The sequence below is a fragment of the Callithrix jacchus genome, chromosome 8, assembly GCF_049354715.1.
Source record: "Callithrix jacchus isolate 240 chromosome 8, calJac240_pri, whole genome shotgun sequence".
Taxonomy (NCBI): Eukaryota; Metazoa; Chordata; class Mammalia; order Primates; family Cebidae; genus Callithrix; species Callithrix jacchus.
Window position 1 is genome coordinate 65,737,084 of NC_133509.1, and position 22,860 is coordinate 65,759,943.

The 22,860-nt window shown below is 38.5% G+C and overlaps 1 protein-coding gene across 50 annotated transcripts in view; it reads right to left on the reverse strand.

The window, feature by feature from the left end:
- HEATR5A (HEAT repeat containing 5A) overlaps positions 1-22,860 on the reverse strand; it is a 137,026-nt gene that overhangs the window by 62,489 nt on the left and 51,677 nt on the right. For 37 of the 50 annotated variants that reach the window (XR_013521129.1, XR_013521128.1, XR_013521127.1 and 34 more), the window contains exons 12-16: positions 20,847-20,999; positions 18,283-18,382; positions 12,246-12,355; positions 6,208-6,371; positions 5,950-6,125 (exon numbers count right to left, since the gene is read on the reverse strand). Coding sequence is in view for 47 of the 50 variants with exons in the window: in XM_078334736.1 (XP_078190862.1) it covers positions 5,950-6,125; positions 6,208-6,371; positions 12,246-12,355; positions 18,283-18,382; positions 20,847-20,999 (703 nt within the window). In the remaining 3 variants the exon portion in view is untranslated. The remainder of the gene's footprint in view (positions 1-5,949; positions 6,126-6,207; positions 6,372-12,245; positions 12,356-18,282; positions 18,383-20,846; positions 21,000-22,860) is intronic. The other 13 variants (XM_078334731.1, XM_078334729.1, XM_078334726.1 and 10 more) reach the window with 1 other exon arrangement.

Genomic DNA, 22,860 nt, shown 5'->3' on the forward strand with positions numbered 1-22,860 from the left:
CGGCATGACTGGCTGAACATGAAAATATGCATATACTTTTATCTGACCTTAATGTACTTTCAATAATATCCCCAAGTCCTTTAAAACTAGATCTCCATCATTCTGCTAAGGCTACAAGGCAAGCTGTCCTGTAAAAGGCAATTCTGTTACCAAATCAGAATAGACATGAGGATCGTGCCTTTAAATCCAATTGTACAAGAAGTTAAAGAGTAAAAAGGAAGGTATGAGGCTATGTGTTGGGGAAAGCAGTATGTATAAAATCAATTTATAAAATGTAATAAAGGCTAGGTGTGGTGGCAAACACCTGTAATCCCAGCACTTTGGGAGGCAGAGGTGGGCAGATACCTGACGTCAGGAGTTTGAGACCAGCCTGGCAACGTGGTAAAACACCATCTCTATTAAAAATACAAAAACTAGCCAGGCATAGTGGTGCGTGCCTGCAGTCCCAGCTACTTGGGAGGCTGAGGGAGGAGAATTGCTTGAGCCCAGTATAGGAGGTTGGAGTGAGCTGAGATGGCACTGCTGCACTCCAGCCTGGGTGACAGAGTGAGACTCCATCTCCAAAAATTAAAATAAAATGTAATAAAAATTGGTGGAGCACTAAGAATACTTAGAAAAGTACCTATTTCCTTATTTCAAGGTTGTGTTCATCATAATAAATATAAAAAACTCAGAAAAGCACACGAAAGAAAAATAAAATTTACCCTAAATCCCATCACCTGTAAGAGCCACCATTTACATTCTGACATCTTTATTCTTCTCTTTTCTCCTTCAGACATATGAATTTTTAGAAAACAGAGACTGTATTGTACATACTTTTTAAATAATGTTTTTCGCCCCAAATAACATTATCAGAGATTTTCCCATCTTATTAACTATCATAGTGAATTAATTTTGTAAGTAGGTTGTTTTGTAAGTAGTGTTATATATTCTGGCAATGTAATTTACTTAACCAACTTTCTAGTTTGGGACATTTAGGCTATTTCTAATTTTTCTTATTATAAATAACATGAAAAATATCTTGCACACAAAAATTTTTCCGGTGGTTCACGCCTGTAATCCTAGCACTTTGGGCAGCAGAGGCAAGAGGATTGCTTGAATCCATGAGTTCAAGACCAGCCTAGGCAACACAGTGAGACTCTATCACCACTAAAAAGAAAAAAAAATTAGCCAGGTGTAGTGGTGCCTGCCTGTAGACCCAGCTACTTGGGATGCTGGGGCAGGAAGATTGCTTGAGCCTGGGAGACTGAAGCTGCAGTAAGCTGAGATTGCACCACTGCACTCCAGCCTGGGTCACATACTGAGACCCTGCCTCAAACAAATTAAAACAAAACAAAAGTTTTCTGCCCATTGTTTAAGTCCATATTTAAGGCATTTTTTTCCAAGAACATTTTTTTTTTTTTTTTTTTGAGATGGAGTTTCACTCTTGTTACCCAGGCTGGAGTGCAACGGCGCGATCTCGGCTCACTGCAACCTCCACCTCCTGGGTTCAGGCAATTCTTCTGCCTCAGCCTCCTGAGTAGCTGGGATTACAGGCACGCATCACCATGCCCAGCTAATTTTTTGTATTTTTAGTAGAGACGGGGTTTCACCATGTTGACCAGGATGGTCTCGATCTCTTGACCTTGTGACCCACCCACGCTGGCCTCCCAAAGTGCTGGGGATTACAGGCTTGAGCCACCGCGTCCAGCCTCCAAGAACATATTTATTTATGCCCAAAGCACACTATGGGAAGATTATGGAGGATAAATGGGACAACAAAGGGGAATTAAGAACAACCGTATGATCAAGCTCACAAGTTTAAAAATCTATAATGTCATTATTAGATCATATCCTACATCTGTTAAGCATTAAGAATTTTGTTATACTGTATATAAGTTGACCTATTCTATTATTTCTTGACCACATTCATGGAACAAAGACTACAAAACAGGGCTGTCAAGAGCCCAAAATATTTTTCTTCATCCTCTGCCCCCTGGTCCTGAAAGAGACTGAATACACTACTAACTAACCAAGGATCCAAGATACATGAAACCAATTCCTTTACAGATCTCAAAAAAAGATTCTGATCTTCAGGAAGATGGAAATAACTTATTCTTAGTAATACTCAATTAGTACTGTTAGTAGTATCAATTATAATATGTAATTATCATTTTGGAATGAAATGATAGATACTAAAAGTTTCGGGTCTAGATGGAATAAAAATACAGTTAACTGAATAAAAAGCGAAGATGTAACATTTGAAAATGCTGATTTATTTTACATTATACATTTTACATTTATATACCCTTTAGACAAAGTGTATACACAGTACACACTCTTTTGACAGAGGATATATAATGGCAAAATTTTAATACTGAGAATTACAACTGTTTAAGCTTTTCCTCTCTGTCCATCTGTTTACAAGTGACAGACATCACTTGTTAAAGCAGTCCATTTAACAGAATCACCTAAGGCATTTAAAAAATTTCAGCACCCACCACCACTGTATGTATACCATACTAACCAGGATCTTCAGTATTTTTTAAATTTGTCTAGGTAATTCCAATGTGCAAGTCAAGGGTGGAACAATCCTCAGGTCAATCAAGAAATTCTTTGCAATTAGGTGAAAATCGATTTAAAAGCAACCACAAATGAAGGCTAGAAGCAATGGTTCACACCTGTAATCCCAAAACTTCTGGAGGTTGAGGTGGGTGGATCACCTGAGGTCAGGAGTTCAAGACCAGCCTGGCCAATGTGGCGAAACCCCATCTCTACTAAAAATACAAACATTAGCCGGGCGTGGTGGCACGTGCCTATAGTCCCAGTTACTTGGGAGGCTGAGGCAGGAGAATCACCTGAACCCAGGAGGCGGAGGCTGCAGTGAGCTGAGATGGTACCACGGCACTCCAACATGGGTGACAGAGTGAAACTCTGTTTCAAAACAAAATAAAACAAAAAAATAAAGTAACCACAATCAGGTTGGGCTCAGTGGCTCATGCCTGTAATCTTAGCACTTTGGGAGGCAAAGGCAGGCAGATCACCTGAGGTCAGTAGTTCAAGACCAATCTGGCCAACATGATGAAAAACCATTTCCACAAAAAAATACAAAAATCAGCCAGGCATGGTGATGCATGCCTGTAATCCCAGCTACTTGGGAGGCTAAGGCAGGAGAATCTCTTGAAACCCAGGAGGCAGAGGTTGCAGTGAGCCAAGATTATACCATTGCACTCCAGCCTGAGCTGTCTCAAAGAAAAAAAAAGAACCACAAACAGTACATGATTGAGATCAATATTATTCTTTTGTGTATAAAATACCTTGACTTTCTAACCTTTAAACATTTTTGCATTAGACTCCTATAGTTAGAATAGAATCAACTAATTTAAAAGACAATTACTTACACAATAAATTGTGCATTAATTTATATGACATACATATTATGTCCAACCTTAGGGTAATCACATAATTGCTTATGACCCATTTTGTGTATGTGGGATCTTGCCAGACCACTTCTATATATACTTACATATATATGTTTTTAGACAGGGTCTTACTCTGTTGCTCAGGCTGGAGTGCAGTGGCGAGATCTTGACTCTTTGCAACCTCTACCTCACAGTCCAAGCTATCCTCCCACCTCCGAATCTTGAGTAGCTGGGACTACAGTTGCACACCACCATGCGCAGCTAATTTTTGTATTTTCTGAGGGAAGGGCTTTTGCCACATTGCCTAGGCTGCTCTTGAACTGCTGGGTTGAAGCAATTTGCCTGACTTGGACTCTCAAAGTGCTTGGTTATAGGTGTAAGCAACTGCACCTGGCCACCTATCATTTTTATTCAGTTAGAATTCAAACAGAGTGACAGGGTTTGCTTTTATCTGTTCTCAATGTTTTTATTAAAACAAACAAAACTTCCCCTTCCTTGAATATTGACTATTACTATTATAATTGAGGTGGGGATACAAAAAGTATGAGCCCATTAAAAATTTCATTAATCTTAATAAGAAAGCATCTTCCTGAAAGTACAATTAGGCAATAAATCCAAAAAGAAAACTTCTCTAGAATAATATAATCACATTTTTAAGAGCAAAGGCTGTAAAAAGCATATTTTCTTTTTTGCTTTTCCACCATCAAAGATAGTGGAGCCATTTAAGAGCATGCTTAATTTAAATCCTTTGCTTAAAAGGCCAGCCCTGTTTCATCCATAGTAGTTATTGTTATATTAATCCAAATTAATTATTTCAAAGTATATGCTTTATAAAAAGGTAGTTAGAGACTAATTCAAATTTCATCCTCTCCATGTATCTTTCTGTGAATATTCCAAACCACTGTAATTTTCCTCTTATTTTTTATTCATTAAAAATTCAGTCACATATTCTTAACAGAATAACTATAACCTTATAGTTAACAGTATATACAGAAAATGCTACCTCTGGGAGAAACATTATCTTTTGAAATTGAAGCTAGTAAAAATCAATATAAATTTCATTCACTTTTCTATGCAATAAAAGCAAATTATCACAAGACCTGTTTCAGAGAGGCACTGCTGATGAAACTAAAATATTTTTCTAAGTCTTCATCAAAGAGATCAACGTAAATTCTCTAACTGGTAGCCTCTGGAAGATATAACTGGATAAGAAGATGTAATAAAAGCTATGATCTAGTCAAATGCATTGTTGCTGGTTGAGAGAGAGGAAGAAATAATGAATGAATCAGTGTGGATAATAGTGATTTGTAAACTATTAGCCAGAATAGCCTATGAGAGGATTCACTTCCCATTTAGTTTTTTAGACAGTAACAGAATTTCCTGGATATTGGATTTTTATGCCTGAGAAATGTATATATTCAGTTACTAATTAAGAAACTATCATTCTCAACAAGAAATTATTATCAGCCTTTGGTTTTTCAAAACAAAAGTTCATTTTTTGGGGAGGACATCTCGTATTTATTAATTTTTCACACACGATAGCATAAGATGGAAATCCCTACATAATATGCATTAATATTGTTAGTCATACCCTTTCCCCCCTAGTTTTACTGAGGTATAATTGGCAAATAAATACTGCATATATACATAAGGTGTACAGCATGGTGTTTTTAATGACGCTTTGCTCAGATATACATTGTCAAATAGACGACCACAATCAAGTTAATTATAAATATCCACTACCTTTGTGTGTGCATGTGTGTGTGTGTGTTCTAAAGTAGGGGGTCCCCAACCCCTGGGCCATGGACTGGTACTGGTGAACAGACTGTTAGAAACGGGCTGCACAGCAGGAGGTGAGCAGCCGGCAAGCGAGCACTACTATCTGAGCCCCACTCCTGTCAGATCAGCAGGGGCTTTAGATTCTCACAGGAGCATGAACCCTATTGTGAACTGCACATGTGAGGGATCTAGGTTTTGCACTCCTCACAACGCCTAATGATCTGAGGTGGAACAGTTTTATCCTGAAACCTCCCCCTACCCCTACCCCATGGACAAACTGTCTTCCACAAAACTGATCCCTGGTGCCTAAATGGTTGGGAACCACTGGTCTAAAGTTCATTTTAAGTGAACTAATAAAAACCATTTAAAATCCACCCAACTGAAAACAAATATCTGGACCTATAATGGTTCCAAAAAGTTCTCCAAAGTAAGAAAGCCTATGAGACCTAGTCATGGAAAAAACCTAGTATATGTCTTTGTAATAACTGCCCATAAATCAATATTCTTATGTCACTATAATTTTTCATTCATATTTTCTGATAGATGATAAGCTAAATGTGGGCAAAGTAGTGTACCCCAATAGTTCTAGTGATTTTAGGCATGTAATCATTTCTTATTAAATATTAGCCAAGTGAATAAACAAGAACTTTCATTTCCGCTTTACCTGTCACTTATAAGAAATCATTTAAGCTAATGAGATCTTCTGGCAACATTCTTCTTACCCACCAGTTCTCTATTATGCATTCACTGAAAGATTGAAGATGTTTACCTTTGAGTTACTCCCACATGAGCACATACAACCCCAAAGAGTTTGGCTGCAGAACCAATAACTGATAGTGCTGGAGGTAGGGGCTTAGGCACTGAATATCCCTCTACGTCTTTCTCATAAACAGAATAAGGGTCATATTCAAGACTTCCGCAAGCAATACCATTACCAAGCAGGAGCTAAAAAGGAAAAAAAACTATGTGAGATTTTAAAATCACTGGTCACAGATTGAATCTACTCAAGATTAAAAAATGGCCATACTTGCTCTTCAATAAATCTATGGTCAGTTTCTTGTAGCAAAGGACTTAATATCAAAAGATCATCCTGATGACAGAGGGGTGGAAGTAAAAATGTAGATGCTGCCACCTGGATATCAGGGGCAGTCAAGTCTGCAGCCAGCTCTTTGAGGATAGCACAGATGTTTCCTGTTGAGTCACAGAAAAAGAGCAATTAGTACTATTGGTTATCTGGTGAGAGTATGGGGCTTAAAACTCAGGTTTAGCTTTAATGCACCCACTGGCCAACTTTAACATATCACAGCTGAAGATTGTATTTTTCATTCTTGAAAATTGCCCTAGAAATGACTGGCTCATTTCTAGGACTGGCTCCTTGTGACTAGATTGCTAGTTGTAAGGTTAAGAATGGATACTAAGCTGGGCGTGGTGGCTCACACCTGCAATCCTAGCACTTTGGGAGGCTGAGATGGGTGGATCACCTGAGGTCAGGAGTTCAAAACCAGCCTGGCCATCATGGTGAAACCCCATCTTGAAAAAAAAAAAAAAGAATGGATACTAAAAGATCATCTCAAAGGATGTGTATTTATATACATACCTTATGGTATAACATGACATGAAATATAAAAATAGATGTAAAAGAAGATTTACAAAAGCAGATTTTTTTTTAAAACAAGCAGTCTGAAAAAATTTATAAGAATTAGCCTGAGGCCGGGGGTGTGGTGGCTCAGACCTGTAATCCCAGCACTTAGGGAGGCAGAGGCGGGCAGATCACTTGAGTTCAAGATCAGCCTAGCCAACATGGCAAAACCCCATCTCTACTAAAAACACACAAATTAGCCAGGCATGGTGGCAGGTGCTTGTAATCCCAGCTACTCAGGAGGCTGAGGCAGGAGAATTTCTTGAACCTAGGAGGTAGAGGTTGTAGTGAGCCAAGATTGAGGCACTGCACTCCAACCTGGGCAACAGAATGAGACTCTGTCTCAAAAAAAAAAAAAAGAAAAAATTAGTCTGAAAAAACTTAGACATATTATTATAAAAAATTTCAAACATAAATAGAAGATATAATAGTACTAAGATGCCTGCCCCCACCTCTTCCAGCATATGTTCATTATTCATCTTTACCAGCTGGAACAATATCCTTTCATCTACATCCCCATTCCTGATCCCACATTCCTCCACATTATTTTGAAGAAAACCCTAGGCAGCACATCATTTCATCCATAAATATTTCATTGTACATCACTGTAGTGAAATGTTTTATTTTGAACATAATCCTACCATCATAATCTCATACTGTAAAAAAAACACTGAAATCAGATTCCCATTCAGCATTCAAATTTACAGCTATCTCATAAATGCCTGTTTTTGCCTGCTTCCATGTTTGAATCTAGATCTAAATAAGGTATACACGTTGCGGCTAGTTTATCTTGTCTCTTTCAATTTAATATTTTCCCTATACCTCCCCCCACCATGGGTAATTTATTTGAAGAAACAAGGTTATTTGTTTTGTACAACTTTCTACAGTCTGAATTTTTATGATTATATGCCCCAGGTATAATGTGTTCTATTTGTACTTTTAAAAAAATATAAAGTGGTAGTTGGATCTAGAAGTGGCTCATTTTTCTTTTTGGTGGGGGGGCAGGGTGGGTGCAGGTTAGTTCATAAATGGGTATTGTGTTCTCCCATAAGACTCGAGACAACATATGGTTGTCTTTAACAAATACACTGAAAAGCTAATCCATTTATCACACTGACTGCAATGATCACCTCAAAGATATTTTATCCTAACTTCTGTTGGATTATCAAAACATTTTATCCAGAGCGCTTAAATGGCTTTTGCCAGTTTGTAACTTAAGTACTGCAGGAATGAGTAAAAATTCCTTTAGAGAAATGTTTATACCATTCCAAGTGTTTCTTTGGGCAATTGCATCAGGATGAAATGAGGACTGGGGTGATACCCACCAATCAGAAGTGTCAGGATGAGTTAGGAAGGGTTTACTTGCCATCACCTTCTGTAACATCAGCAGCAGTAACAACAAATATTTATTTATTTTTTATTTTTTGAGACAGTGTTTCACTCTTGTTGGCCAGGCTAGAGTGCAAGGGCATGATCCCAGCTCACTGCAACCTCTGCCTCCTGGGTTCAAGTGATTCTCCTGCCTCAGCCTCCAGAGTAGCTGGGATTACAGGCATGTGCCACCACACCCAGCTAATTTTGTATTTTTAGTAGAGCCAGGGTTTCTCCATGTTGGTCAGGCTGGTCTCCAACTCCTAACTTCAAGTGATCTGCCCGCCTCAAATCCCAAAGTGCTGGGATTACAGGCATGAGCCACTATGCCCAGCCAACAACAAATATTTATTGAAGTTTATATATATATATATATATATATATTTTTTTTTTTTTTTTTCAGAGATGGGGCCTCATAATATTGCCCAAGCTAATCTCTAACTCCAAGCCTCAAGTGATCCTCCTGTCTCAGCCCCCTCAAAAGCTGAGATTACACACAGTGCTTGGCTTACTGAATACTAAATATGTGTTCGGAAATTTCCTAAAAGCTTTATGTATAATGCTCACAGTAACCTAATGAGGTCAGGTTAGTATGTTGTTTTACAGGTAAGGAAAAAGGAACAGATAATTTATTACTTGCCAGAGATCATATAGTGATTACATAGCTGCCAGACTGAAACCCAATTAATCAGGCTCCAGAATTTGAGCTTTTTTGTTGTTGTTGTTGTTGTAGTTTTTTTGAGACAGAGTCTCGCTCCATCGCCAAGTGCCAGGCTGGAGTGCAATGGTGCGATCTTGGCTCACTGCAACCTTTGCCTCCTGGGTTTAAGCAATTATCCTGCCTCAGCCTCCTGAGTAGCTGGGACTACGCATGTGCCACCATGCCCAGCTAATTTTTGTATTTTTAGTAGAGACAGGGTTTCACCATGTTGGCCAGGATGGTCTTGATCTCTTGACCTCGTGATTCGCCCACCTCAGCCTCCCAAAGTGCTGGGATTACAGGCGTGAGCCACTGCACCCGGCCGTCAGAATTTGAGCTTTTAACCACCATGCTGAATCATTCATTCATCTAAATTGTGTTTAATATGCTATAGAGAAAAATTTTTATATTTATTATTATTTTTTCAGCCATATGAAAATTTTTATTATATTTAATCTTCCTTTCAAGAAGGTATACATTATGGGATACCAATACATACATATAATATGAACATAGGTACTATTATGCTTCATAAAAGATAAAAACATAAGCACCATTAAATTTAGGGAGAGATTACATACAGGAATTAGAAAGAGTAGACAGGATCAGTGAAGTCTTAATCAAGCAAATGAGAGCTGCTCAAAGGAATGTCTACATTTAACAACCAGCATATGACACTTAGGAAAATAATTCTGTTGATAGTACAATAAACAAGGTATGTTTGTTCCTACAGCTGTGTGTGAAAATAGTAGAAAATCTCTGCTTCTCAGTTAAAGTGTTTACTTGCCTAACTGTCCCTGGAAAAAGTATCTAAAGGTAATTAAGATAATTTTGAAATGCAAATAAACTTTTGCATAAAATGTACCACTGACTTGCTGATGAGTTATTTTCAGTGTAGAGAATATTAAAATATTTGAAAAGAAATCCATACCAAAACTAAGACAGGAAATAAAAACTAAGAACTCAATTTTCACTCCAGTCCTTTGGAAAACTAAGTCACGCTAAGACTCTAAGTCTACATCTGCTGTATAATCATGAAGAAAAGTTATTTCAATTCTTAAATACATTCCAGGTGACAAAAGCAATTACTTACTATGCCCTAGAAACTGACTCTTTGACAATACATTGGAGCGACTGATGAAAATCAGAACTTTATTTATTTTGTGATGGAGTCTCACTCTGCTGCCCAGGCTGGAGTGTAGTGGCTTCATCTCAGCTTACTGCAACCTTTGCTTCCCAAGTTCAAGTGATTCTCCTGTCTCAGGCTCCTGAGTAGCTTAGACTACGGGCATGCACCACCATGCCCAGCTAATTTTTTTGTGTAGTTTTTAGTAGAGACAGGATTTCACTATGTTGGTTAGGCTGGCCTCGAAATCCTGACCTCAAATGATCTGTCTGCCTCAGCCTCTGAAAGTGCTGGAATCACAGGTGTGAGCCACTGTGCCCGGCCTAGAGTTTTTCTCCAGAAGTTCATAGTAAGCCCTGATTTTGTCTCTGCAACTGATTTGACACACACACACATATTCATTATTCCTTTAGGACTCCTGATTGCATTTCCAAACTCCAATTCTGAGAAAATCCAAGTTAAAAAAAAAGTAGAAGACTTCAAGACTTTTTCCTCTAATTCAAGTTTTTTAAAGGGTAAGACTTACATTATCAGGGCGTGCCTAGTGGCTCATGCCTGTAATCCCAGCACTCTGAGAGGCTGAGGCAGAAGGATAATTAAGCCTAGAAATTTGAGAACAACCTGGGCAGCACAGAAAGACCCAGTCACTACAAAATGACAAAAAACAAAAACAAAAAACTAGCCAGGAGTGGTGGCATACACCTATAGTCCCAGCTACTTGGGAGGCTGAGGTGGGAGGATCACTTGAGCCTGGGAGGTCAAGGCTGCAGTGAGCCATGATTGTACAACTGCACTCCAGCCTGGATGACAGAGTGAGGCCTCATATATATGTTAAAAAAAAAAAGACTTACATTATAACTTATCAGAAGATACATTGTAGATTTTAAGTAGTGATTCTTGTATTCCTAAATGTTTAATGAAGAGTTGAGCAGCAGTCCTTTTGGCTGGGCACAGTCGCTCATGCCTGCAATCCCAGAATTTAGGGAGGCCAAGGAGGGCAGATCACCTGAGGTCAGGAGTTCACACCTGTAATCCCAGCACTTTGGGAAGCTGAGGAGGGTGGATCATGTGAGGTCAAAAGTTCGAGACCAGCCTGGCCAACATGGTGAAACCCCATCTCTATTAAAAACACAAATTAGTCAGGCGTGGTAGTGCGTATCTGTAGTTCCAGCTACTTGGGAAGCTGAGGCAGGAGAATCACCTGAATCTGGGAGGCAGAGGTTGCAGTGAGCCAAGATCACGCCACTGTGCTCAAGGCCTGGGCAACAGACAAGACTCTGTCTTAAAAAAAAAGTATATTTTAGTCTGAAAATAAATTCAAAGGTACTACTGTAAAATTCTGAAGGAAACGGCTTTTGTCACAACCGAACAGTTATCTGAGCTGTGGAACGTAGAAATTATCTCTCAGCTTTTTACTAGATATCTAACAAGTACTTTTTTTATTGATAGATGGCACAGAGTAAGACAGACATATCACTAAGATATGACTGTGAAGTCTCTAAACAGGTTACTAAGAAAAGGCAGCAGCATAGCCTGAGGCAAACGTATGTTTTAATCTTGACTCTACTCTTTACCAGATATGTATTGTTGAGTTGGGTTTTGTAACCTAAACCATTATCTCTGAAATAAGAAAAATGTAACTACCTCACTATACCATCCTAGGATAAACAAGATATGATAGATACAATTTCTAGTATACTGCCTGGCCTTAAGAAGGTGGTTTTTTTAAAAAAACATATTTTAGGCTTGGTGCAATAGCTCACACCTGCAATTCCAGCACTTTGGGAGGCCAAGGTGGGAGAATTCCTTGAGCCCAGGAGTTTGAGACCAGCTTGGGCAACATGGCAAAACCCCATCTCTTCCAAATATACAAAAAATTAGCTGGGCGTGGTGGTGTGCCTATAGTCTCAGCTGCCCAGGAGGCTGAGGTAGGAAGGTCATGTGAGTCCAAGGTCAAGAATGAAGTGACCATGATTGCTTACCACTGCACACCAGCCTGGGTGAGAGAGTGAGACCCTGTCTCAAAAAAAATTAAAACAAAACCCCAAATGTATTTATTTACCATAAAATGGTGAACACCTGGATTAGAACTGATTTCTCTATATCTTCTAGAAACAAGGCACTAAATAACTGCCATTATAATTCATTTAAGTACTTAATGAGTAACAATAACTTTCCGGGAACTATACTAGCCACGAACAACAAAACCTTTTGGTCTAAGGCACATACCTTCATAGGTCTTAGGAGGTAATAAAATCAACAGTTCATAAAGTCTTTGTCTATAAACCACTGATGGTGTTTTCAAAGGGCTTCCATATGTTTTTAGTATTGAAGAAAGCCTTAAAATAAAAGGAAAAGTACATTTTAAGTGGTTAAGTTATATAACAATATATAAAAACTGACAGCTTAACATCTTAACATGTAAGTTATATATCTTATTAACAAACATTAGTGCTGCTTGATTTTTCTTTTTTGAGACAGGGTCCAGCTCTGTAAACCAGAATGGGGTACGGTGGCATGATCTTGGCTCACTGCAATCTCTGTCTTCTAGGTTCAAACCAGCCTCCCACCCTGGATTCCTGAGTAGCTTGGAACTACAGGTGTGGATCACCATGCCTGGCTAATTTTTTTGTATTTTTGGTAGAGACGGGTTTTGCCATGTTGCCCAGGCTGGTCTCAAACTACTGGGCACAAGCAATCCTTACACCTCATTCTCCCAAAGTGCTAGGATTATAGGCCCGAGCCACCACACCTGACCACAAAATATCTTACGATCTTTCTTTACTCTCTCCTTTCATTTTCACGTACTCTTCTTCATCTTCTGTTCACCTTTCCTATTGGTGCTAAGACATCACTTTACCAATGCTCATTCATTCAACAAACATTTGCTAAGAATACTACTCTTAACAAGGTACGTAATCAACTACAGCATGGGTTTCATCCTTAGCAATATAGAAATTCAATGAAATTACTTTTATTATGTCACTGGAGTAAATTTGCTAAACTGTTACAGCATGAGGTTCCCAGGTTCTCTAATAAATTCTGGCGATGTTGAGTCATTTTTTGGTGTGGTTGAGACGGGGTCTCGCTTTGTCACCCAGGCTGGAGTGTACTGGTGTGATCTCAGCTCACTGCAGCCTCAACCTCCTGGGTTCAAGTGATCCTCCCATCTCAGTCTCCCAAGTAGCTGGGACCACAGGTGTGGGAGACCATGTCTGCCTTATTTTTGTATTTTTTTGTAGAGATGGGGTTTTGCCATGTTGCCCAGACTGGCCTAAAACTCCTGGGCTCAAGTAATCTGCCCACCTCGGCCTCCTAAAGTGTTGGGATTACAGGCATGAGACACCATGCCTAACTAACTGTAATTTCTAGAAACTAATGCTTTGCTATTTTTAATAGAAGAAAGGAGAGTTATCTATTGACTTATCATTGCATTATTTTTAAATGTTGATTCCATTTAGTATCTTTCAGTTTGGTAAATACTATTCAGCAAACATAATTATAACACCTGGGTAAGGCCAGAAGTGATGGAGGCTCACACTTGTAATTCCAACATTTTGGGAGACTGAGGCCAGATGATCACTTAAGCACAGGAGTTTGAGGATACAGTGACTCAAACTCCATCCTGTGCCACTGCACTCCATGACTGCGCCACTGTACTCCATCCTGGGCAACAGATTGAAACAGTGGCTCTAAACAAAAACAAAAACCTTTATTTCAGTAGAATTTTTTAGTTACCAAAGTTAAGAATAAATCCGTGGCATTTTTTTATTTCTCTAAGGCCAGATCAGAAATAAATAGCTAACATATAAAAAATCTTTCAATCATATTCACAAGATGTTAGAAAATTATATTTCTAAAGATCCTGCAACATTCACTTATTTTAAATATAATAAAATTTAGTTCAGAGAAATCTGTGCATATTTTTTTAAAAAAGATGAATAAAACAAAACAATTTAGAAAAGCATTTTTATTGGTTTCTCCTTTCATTAGCAGGGCAGATTACAGTCCCAGCAGGGCCTTTCTGCTACTTACTTAGGTAAGTATAATAAGTCTTATATCAGGATAAAGATAATTTGTATTGTTAGACTTATAGAAAGAGACTTTCTGTTGGGGTATGGCCAACCAGCCCCTTTATCAATACCAACACTAGTATCAGTACCAACACAAGGATCTGAGACTAGACTTGCACCCATGTTGGGGTGTAAAACCCGTTCATTTTAAGAAACTTTCACCAAATCAAACTAGAAATAGGAGGTTACTCTCTTAATCTGATAAGAGTATCTATTAAAAAAGCTGGAGGAAACATCATTCTTATCAGTAAAACATGAAAAGCATTCCCTTTATCTAACCATTTCTAATTTAGTTTTAAATGGCAGCTATCTAATATAGTTAGCACATAAGGAACAGAGAAATAATATTGTAAAAGGAAAAATCCAGATAAATCTACAAATAAATGTTTAACATGAGAAAATTCAGCAAAGTGGTTGGATAAAAATACATTGCTATACAGCAGCAATAAACACACACTATATACCTACTTAAAAAAAATTCAACTTTGTAAAACACCTCAATAATAGTATGTTCACGGGTGTTGTAAAACTATGAATTATGTTCAAATTTATCCAGAGATTCAATGCAATCTCAAGTAAAATTTCTTTTATTTTTTTTGAGATGGAGTCTCACTCTGTCGCCCTGGCTGGAGTGCAGTGGCATGATCTTGGCTCACTGCAGCCTCTTTCTCCTAAGTTCAAGCGATTCTCCTGCCTTGGCCTCCCAAAGTAGCTGGGATTACAGGTGTGTGCCACAACACTCAGCTAATTTTTGTATATATATATTTTGTTTTAGTACAGATGGGGTCTCACCATGTTGGCCAGGTTGGCCTTGAACTCCTGACCTCAAATGATCTGCCTGCCTCAGCCTCCCAAAATGCTGGGATTATAGCCTGAGCCACCTCATCCGGCCCCAAATAAAATTTCAATAGAAGATCAAAAGTGCATGAAGGGCCAAAATATGTCTAAAGAGGAATAAGGTCAAAAAGCTCAATCTAACATATAAATATAAAATTTATTATAAAGATAACATGTTGGCATATAAATAAACACATCAATAGAGAGCACAGACACAGATCTTGTATAAATGAGAATATAATACATGACAAGAGTGAATGGCAATCACTGAAGGAAATACGAATTTTTTTTAGAGAAGTATGGGGCAATTGTTATCTACATTTAAAAAGAAAATGAAATAGAATCCTGCTATGGTCTGAATGTGTCCTCCAAAATTCATGTACTAGAAACTTAATCCCCAATGCAGTACTGCTGGGAGGTAGGGCCTTTAGGTAGATGTTCAGGTCATGAAGGCAAAGCACTCACAAATGGATTAATGTCATAAAAGGGCTTCATGGAGGGAGTTTATCCCCTTTTTTGCCCTTCCATCCCTTTGCCATGTGAAGAAGACAGAGTTCCTCCCCTCTAGAGAATGTAGCAATAAGGAACCATCTTGGAGGTAAACAGCAGACTCTAACCAGACACAAAATCTGCTGGTGTCTTGATCTTGGACTCCTGCCTCCAAAACTATTAGAAATAAGTATCTGCTTTTTAATGAATTATCCAGGTATTTTGTGACAGCAACACAGCAGCACAAATAAGATCCCTAGCTCACTCCAAATAGAAAAATCAGTTTCAGATTACTTAAATATGAAAGACAAACCGTCAAACATTTCAGAGAAAAATATAAGAAAATAAAACTTTGCAGTAAGGCTTTTTTTTTTTTTTTTTTTTAAACTGGAGTCTTGCTCTGTCGTCCAGGCTGGAGAGCAGTGGCACAAACATGAGTACAGCCTTGAATTACGGTGCTCAAGCAATCATTCCCACCTCAGCCTCTTGAGTAGCTAGGACTACTAGTAAACATCACTATGTTTGACTTTTCTTTTGTTTGGGTCGAGATAAGACCTTCCTGTGTTGCTCAGGCTGGTCTCGAACTTCTGGCCTCAAGCAATCCTCCCACCTTGGCCTCCCAACGCACTAGGATTACCGGCATGAACCACTGCCCCAGCCAGAAAGAATTTTTAAACAAAAAAAGCTGAGCACGATGGCTCATGCCTATAATCCCAGAAGTCTGGGAGACTGAGGTGGGCAGATCACTTGAGGCCAGAAGTTCAAAACCAGTGTGGCCAACATGGCAAAATCCTATCTCTACTAAAAATACAAAAATTAGCCAGGCGTGGTGGTGCATGCCTGTAATCCGTTACATGGGAGACCAAGGCTGGGGGATCATTTATACCCAGGAGGCAGAGGGTGCAGTGACTGGAGGTCACGCCAAATCACTCCAGCACGGGCAACAGCAAGACTCTGTCTGAAAAAACAAGCAAACAAACAAAAAAAACAACCTGGCCGGGCACAGTGGCTCACATGTAATCCCAGCACTTTGGGAGGCCAAGGCAGGTGTATCACCAGAGGTCAGGAGTTTGAGACCAGCCTGGTCAACATGGTGAAAACCTCATCTTTACTAAAAATAGAAAAATTAGCTGGGCATGGTGGTGCATGCCTGTAATACCAGCTACTCAGGATGCTGAGGCAGGAGAACTGCTTGAACTCGAGAGGCGGAGGTAGCAGTCAGCCAAGATCATGTCACTGCACTCTAGCCTGGGCAATAGAGCAAGACTCTAAAAACAAAAACAAAAGCAAAAAGTTCTTATAAATCAGCAACAAAAAGACAACCTAAAAGAAAAATAGGTTAACAGTATGAATGAACAGGCATTTTATAAGAAGAGGAGGGGGAATACTGAGGAAAAAAACAAATACATAAAATTACACTTAAAGTGTCAGGAAACTGATATACAATTAAAACCATGAGATACCATTTTATATCTATTGGATGGGGTGGAATTGATATCTGAGTAAGTGTGGGTAAAAAAGTGGATCAAAGGGTACTTACACTATCGTTAGAAATACAGAACACTGAAAAATAATTTGGCATTATTTTCTGAAGATGAACACAGAAATACATTTTAGCATAGCAATTTCACTGCTAGGTATATACCCTAGAGGCCTAAACACTTGAGTAAGAATGGTCATAGCATTAGCTTTAAAAGCAGAAAACTGGAAACAACCCAGAAGCCAATGGACAAGAGAATCAATATGTTGTTGTATATGTACATAATTAAATATTATACAGCAACCAAAATGAATGAACTTAAACACAGGTAAAACGTAGAAACATAATGTTGAATAACAAAAGCAAGTACCAGAAACAGGACAATAATTTTTGCCTGACCAAAACCAAGCAAACCTAAACAACATACTATTTTAAGAAACAAAAATATGTGATACACTTTTTTAAAATGCAAGGAAATGACAACTATAAAACTCAGATTAGTGGCTGCTTCTAAAGGAAGGCAGAAAGAATGGTGCTGAAGAGGGGCACATAGATACCTTCAATAGTATCATTAACACTCTAGTCCAGTGGTAGCCAAATTATGATGCACTGCCTGTTTTTGTAAAAAAAATTTTATTGGAACACAGCCACATTTGTTCATTCATTCATTTACCATAATATTATCTATGACTGCTTTTGAGCTACAATGAGAGTTGAGTAGTTGCAACATAGACTTCATAGCCTGTAAATCCTAAAATATTTACTGTCTGCTCCTTTGGAAGAAACATTCACAAACCTCTGCTCAGCCTGTGTTGGATTCACAAGTGCACATTTTATTATTATATGTTATAAGCCATATCTTAAACGTATTTTTCTGTATATATAAAGTTTAATCGTTAGATGCTCTTTGCAAAGAACTTTCTGCATGTTTTATTAATTTGGAAATTACAAGTGATCACATTATATATTGGCTTTTCCCTATGTTTTAATCATATATGTATAACTCAAAGTTATGAAAAATACAAACAAAAAACTGAAACTGTTAACAAGTATCTGGTTCTCACGAACACAAAATACACTAACAAACCAATAAAATGCATACCTGAAAAGGTTAAGAGGCTTAATATTTAATTTCTTGTTAAATCTGCCTGTATGGAAGGCACATTATTCCCCCAAAATTTTCCTTCCCTTTTAATATATATTTTTCTTTCAAGATCCTAGCCTTAAAAAAAAAAAAATCACATAACTAACTGATTACCTTCCTCTACAAAATCATTCACCAACTATAGAAATTTGCCTTATTAATGTACTTAAGGAATATTACAGAATCAGAGGGTAATTAATTCCTCTTAGAAAATTTTATCAAATCTAAATAGTTGATCCTTACTGAGTTAGCAAATCCACAGCACAAGGAAGTGGTGGAAGAAGACGCTGAATTACTTCCTCAGTAAGGAGATCACCACAGTGGGAAACAAAGCTCTTGATAGCTGAAAAAGAAAACAGGCTTTTACTTCGGCATACTGTAATCAACCATGAAAGGTACATTTGATTATGGTACAACATTAGCATTGTTATTAGAGTAACAAAGCAATTTGCTAAAATAAAAAAATCTTGAAACTCTAGTATAAAAAGGAATATAGTGCCTTCTACTCCTAAATCACACTTAAAAATTTTTTTAAAAACTCCCTGGATTACTAAGACTGAGCAATAACCGTATACACAAAATGTTGCTGTCCTTGGGTTTTACTCAGCCCTCAAGCTCAGAAGAAAAAACAAAAACAGCATAGACTCTCAAGTTTGCCAGCTCTATAGCTACTTCCAAGGAATCACACTGACTTTCAAATGTTAGGCTTTTACAAATGTTATCTGAAACAAATAATGTGTGCCACTACACCCAGCTAATTTTTGTATTTTTATAAGAGAGGCGGGTTTCACCATGTTGGCCAGGCTTACTCTCAAACTCCTAGCCTCAAGTGACTGATCTGTATGCCTCAGCCTCCCAAAGTGCTGAGATTACAGGAATGAGTCACTGCACCCAGCCTGAAATAAATAACCTTCTATAATAAATTACTTTTTATGTAGAATAAGATGAGTACTTTAAAATCAGACTGGGCCAGGCATGGTGGCTCATGCCTGTAATCCCAGCACTCTGGGAAGCTGAGGCAGGCAGATCACCTGAGGTCAAGTGTTGGAGACCAGCCTGACCAACATGGAGAACCCTGTCTCTACTAAAAATACAAAATTTAGCTGGGTGTAGTGACTCATGCCTATAATCTCGGCTACTCGGGAGGCTGAAGCAGGAGAATTGCTTGAACCTGGAAGGTGCAGGTTGCAGTGAGCGGAGTTTGCGCAATTGCACTCCAGCCTGGCAACAGTAGTGAAACTCCGTCTAAAAAAAAAAAAAGTCAGATTGATCAATTCTTCTTTTCCCCCTCCCCTTTGAGACAGAATCTCAGGTTGGAATGCAGTGGTGCAATCACAACTCACCACAGCCTCCTAGGCTCAGGTGATTCTCCCACCCCAGACTACAGCCATGTACCACCATGCCGGGCTAATTTTTGTATTTTCGTAGAGAGAGGATTTCACCATGTTGTCCAGGCTGGTCTTGAACTCCTGAACTCCTGAGGCCACCCACGTTGGCCTCCAAAAATGATGGGATTAGTCGTGAGCCACTGAGCCTGGCCAAGATCAATTTCAAAAGTGGTTTTTCATTAAGAGTAAAAATACCATGAATAAACAAAATCAAAATCAATGCTTCCATGTCTAACCAAGCATCTCATCACAGTCTATATATTGTAGAAGGTACAACTTCCACATACAGGTGACTCTTGAACAACACAAATGTGAACTTCACAGGTCCTTTTATGCGTGGATTTTTTTCAGTAGACACCACACCAAGTGTGCCTACCTCTCCAGCCTCCCCTTCCACCTGCTCCACCTTCTGAATCTGCCCCCGCTGAGAGAAGAAGACCAACCCCTCCTCTGCCTTCTCAACATAAAAACAATGAGGATGAAGACCTTTATGATGATCTATTTCCATGTAATGAACAGTAAATATATTTTCTCTTCCTTAAGATTTTCTTAATAACATTTTTTTCTCTACCTTACTCTAAGAATACAGTATATAATATATACAACATATAAAATATGTGGGGCCAGGTGTGTTGACTCATGCTTGTAATCCCAACACTCTGGGAGGCTAAGGTGGGAGGAGTGCTTGAGGTCAGGGGTTTGAGATCAGCCTGGGCAGTATAGTGAGACTCTATCTCTACAGAAAATTTAAAAATGAGCTGGCCATGGTGGCATGCACCTACAGTCTCAGTTACTTGGAAGGCTGAGGTGAGAGGATCACTTGAGCCCAGAAGGCCAAGGCTGAAGTGAGCTGCGTTCACCCCAGTGTACTCTAGCCTGGGTGACAGTGAGACCCTGTCTCAAAAAGACCAAAAAAAAAAAAAACGTGGTAACTGACTATGTTATCAGCAAGGCTTCTGGTCAACAGTAGGATATCAGATATGCTTTGGGTGAGTTAAAATTTGGACATAGATTTTTGACTTCGAAGGACATTGGTATCCCTAACCTCCATGCTGTTCAAGGGTCAACTGAATAGACTAAAGGGAAACCATGCTTAATCAATGGTAATTAAACCAAATCTTAGTATTTCTGAAAAGAGGAATGAATGCTTACCTAAGACAAAACAATGTTAATAGTTTTTAACTGGATTGCACCTAATAAACCATTAGTATCTTAAGAATTCTCAAATCTGGTTTATTATATCATACACCAGTTATCATTACCAACTAATCAATTACAAATTTTTTGTTCAGTTATAAAAAAATAACTAGAGGCATATCCCCTCTACCCTTGGTAAATAAAACATACAAGTACATGTTAAGTACCACAGGTGGGCACAAAACCAAAGGAAACAGAGAGAAAAGACTAAATCCAACCTACCACACAGCGCACCAGCTCGTCCTTCCAGGGTTACCTGCCATGTAAATGAATCTCCTCGGCTCTTTTCTGTTTCTAGATCTTTAGGAGATGCTGGAAAGACACACTTCCACAACAGGAGAACTCGAGCAAGGTGATGGCTAACAACTGCAGGACCTGTAATTTATTCAACTTGTCACTTGTAAGAGAACCTAAGGTTGTCACTCTTTAAAATTATATAATTAAGCAGGAACTTCTCCCTAAACATTTTAATTTATTATTGCAATATTTTGTCCCCTTTCTCATCTTTGGGTTCCAAATTAATCTATTACTAAATGAATTATTATCTGAAGGTGCTGGAGCACAGAAAGGAAAAACAACGAACTAATGGTACAGCGTGGGCTCTAGTGTCAGCCCTTCCACTACTGCTATGTCCCCTTTAAGACTCAGTTTCATCTGCAAATAAAATGAAGCTAAAACACCCTGTAATGCTTGTCTTTAAGGGCTTGTCAGGTCCAAATGACAGAATGCACTTCAAAGTACTCTGAAAAGCTGTAATAGACCACATAATGCAAAGTACAACTGTTATAGTAACAAACAATATTGTATCCTTTTTGAGACAGGGTCTTGCTCTGTCCCCCTGACAGGAGTTAAGAAGTGCAGCTGTATGATCACAGCTCACTGGTGATGCTTCTATCTCAGCCTCCTGAATAGTTGGGACTATAGGTATGTGCCATCATGCCCAGCTAATTTTTGTATTTTTTTTTTTTTTTTAAGAGATGAGATCTTGCCATGTTGCCCAGGCAGGTCTGAGCTCCTGGGCTCAAGCAGTCCACCCACTTCAGCCTCAAAAAGTGCTGGAATTACAGATGTGAGCCACTGCACCTGGCCCATTGTATTCCTGATCTTCAGAATAATGCTAACTTCTAACAGCAACTTGTTCCAGGTCAAAAATCAGATATGAAATACCTAAACAGAACACTTTTTGTGAAAAAAAGATTTCAGAGCAACATTTATGAAGTGAAGGAATCATAACACAAACCTAGTAGTAATACAAAACAATGTTCAATTATAACATTATCAATTTAAAAAAAACTAAGATATACAAGATATATAAAAACCAAAACCCATAGCTTTTCTCCCCAAGTAACTTTTCTTTAAATTTCTGGGGTTACCTTAAACTTCTCCAAAAAGCACTCTCTACTTCTTACTCCCACATTCCACTGACTTTATGTCTTTATTCTGTTCCAAACCCATAGCTCAGAAGTGCATTTAGCTTTGGAGGGAGACTGCTTAGGTTAATATCCTGGCTCCATCCACTTATTAGTTGAATAAACCTGGATGAGTTACTTAACCTTTTTGTGCCTCAATTTCCTCATCCATAAATGGGAGAATAACAGTATTTTATTCAAAGGACAGTTTCTGAGGCGTATTATATTGAGTTTATACACAGAATAGCACTTAAAGCTGAGCATGGTGGCTATGGCTGTAATCCCAGCACTTTGAGAGGCTGAGGCTGCAGGATTGCTTGAGGCCAGGCAGGTCAACAGACCAAAATCCCAACTCTACAAAAAAGTAAAAAGTTAGCTGGGTGTGGCTGGGCACATGCCTGTTTGGGAGGCTGAGGCAGGAGGATCATTTGAGTCCAAGATATCAAAGCTGCAGCAAGCTACACTCTGATTGTGCCACTGTACTCTAGCCTGGGCAACAGACAGAGCAAGATCCTTTCTTTACATAAATAAATAAATAAATATATAAATATTATAATGTATCTAGCAAACACAAAATACACACACACTTTATGAACCATCCAAAGAGAGACAAGATATGAAGGAATCTGTAGATAAATCCAAGTTTTTTTATATGGCATCAGATAAACTAGGAAGTGTATCAAAAAAGGCTTAAGTGTGTAGTTCACATTCAAGGAATGAATGTGGTTTACTTGTATTTACATTAGTTCAGAGTAAAATAGGAAAGAAACTTATAAATAGTAAAGGGAATGATAAAAACAGAGATGTGTTTGAAATGCAAAGCAAAA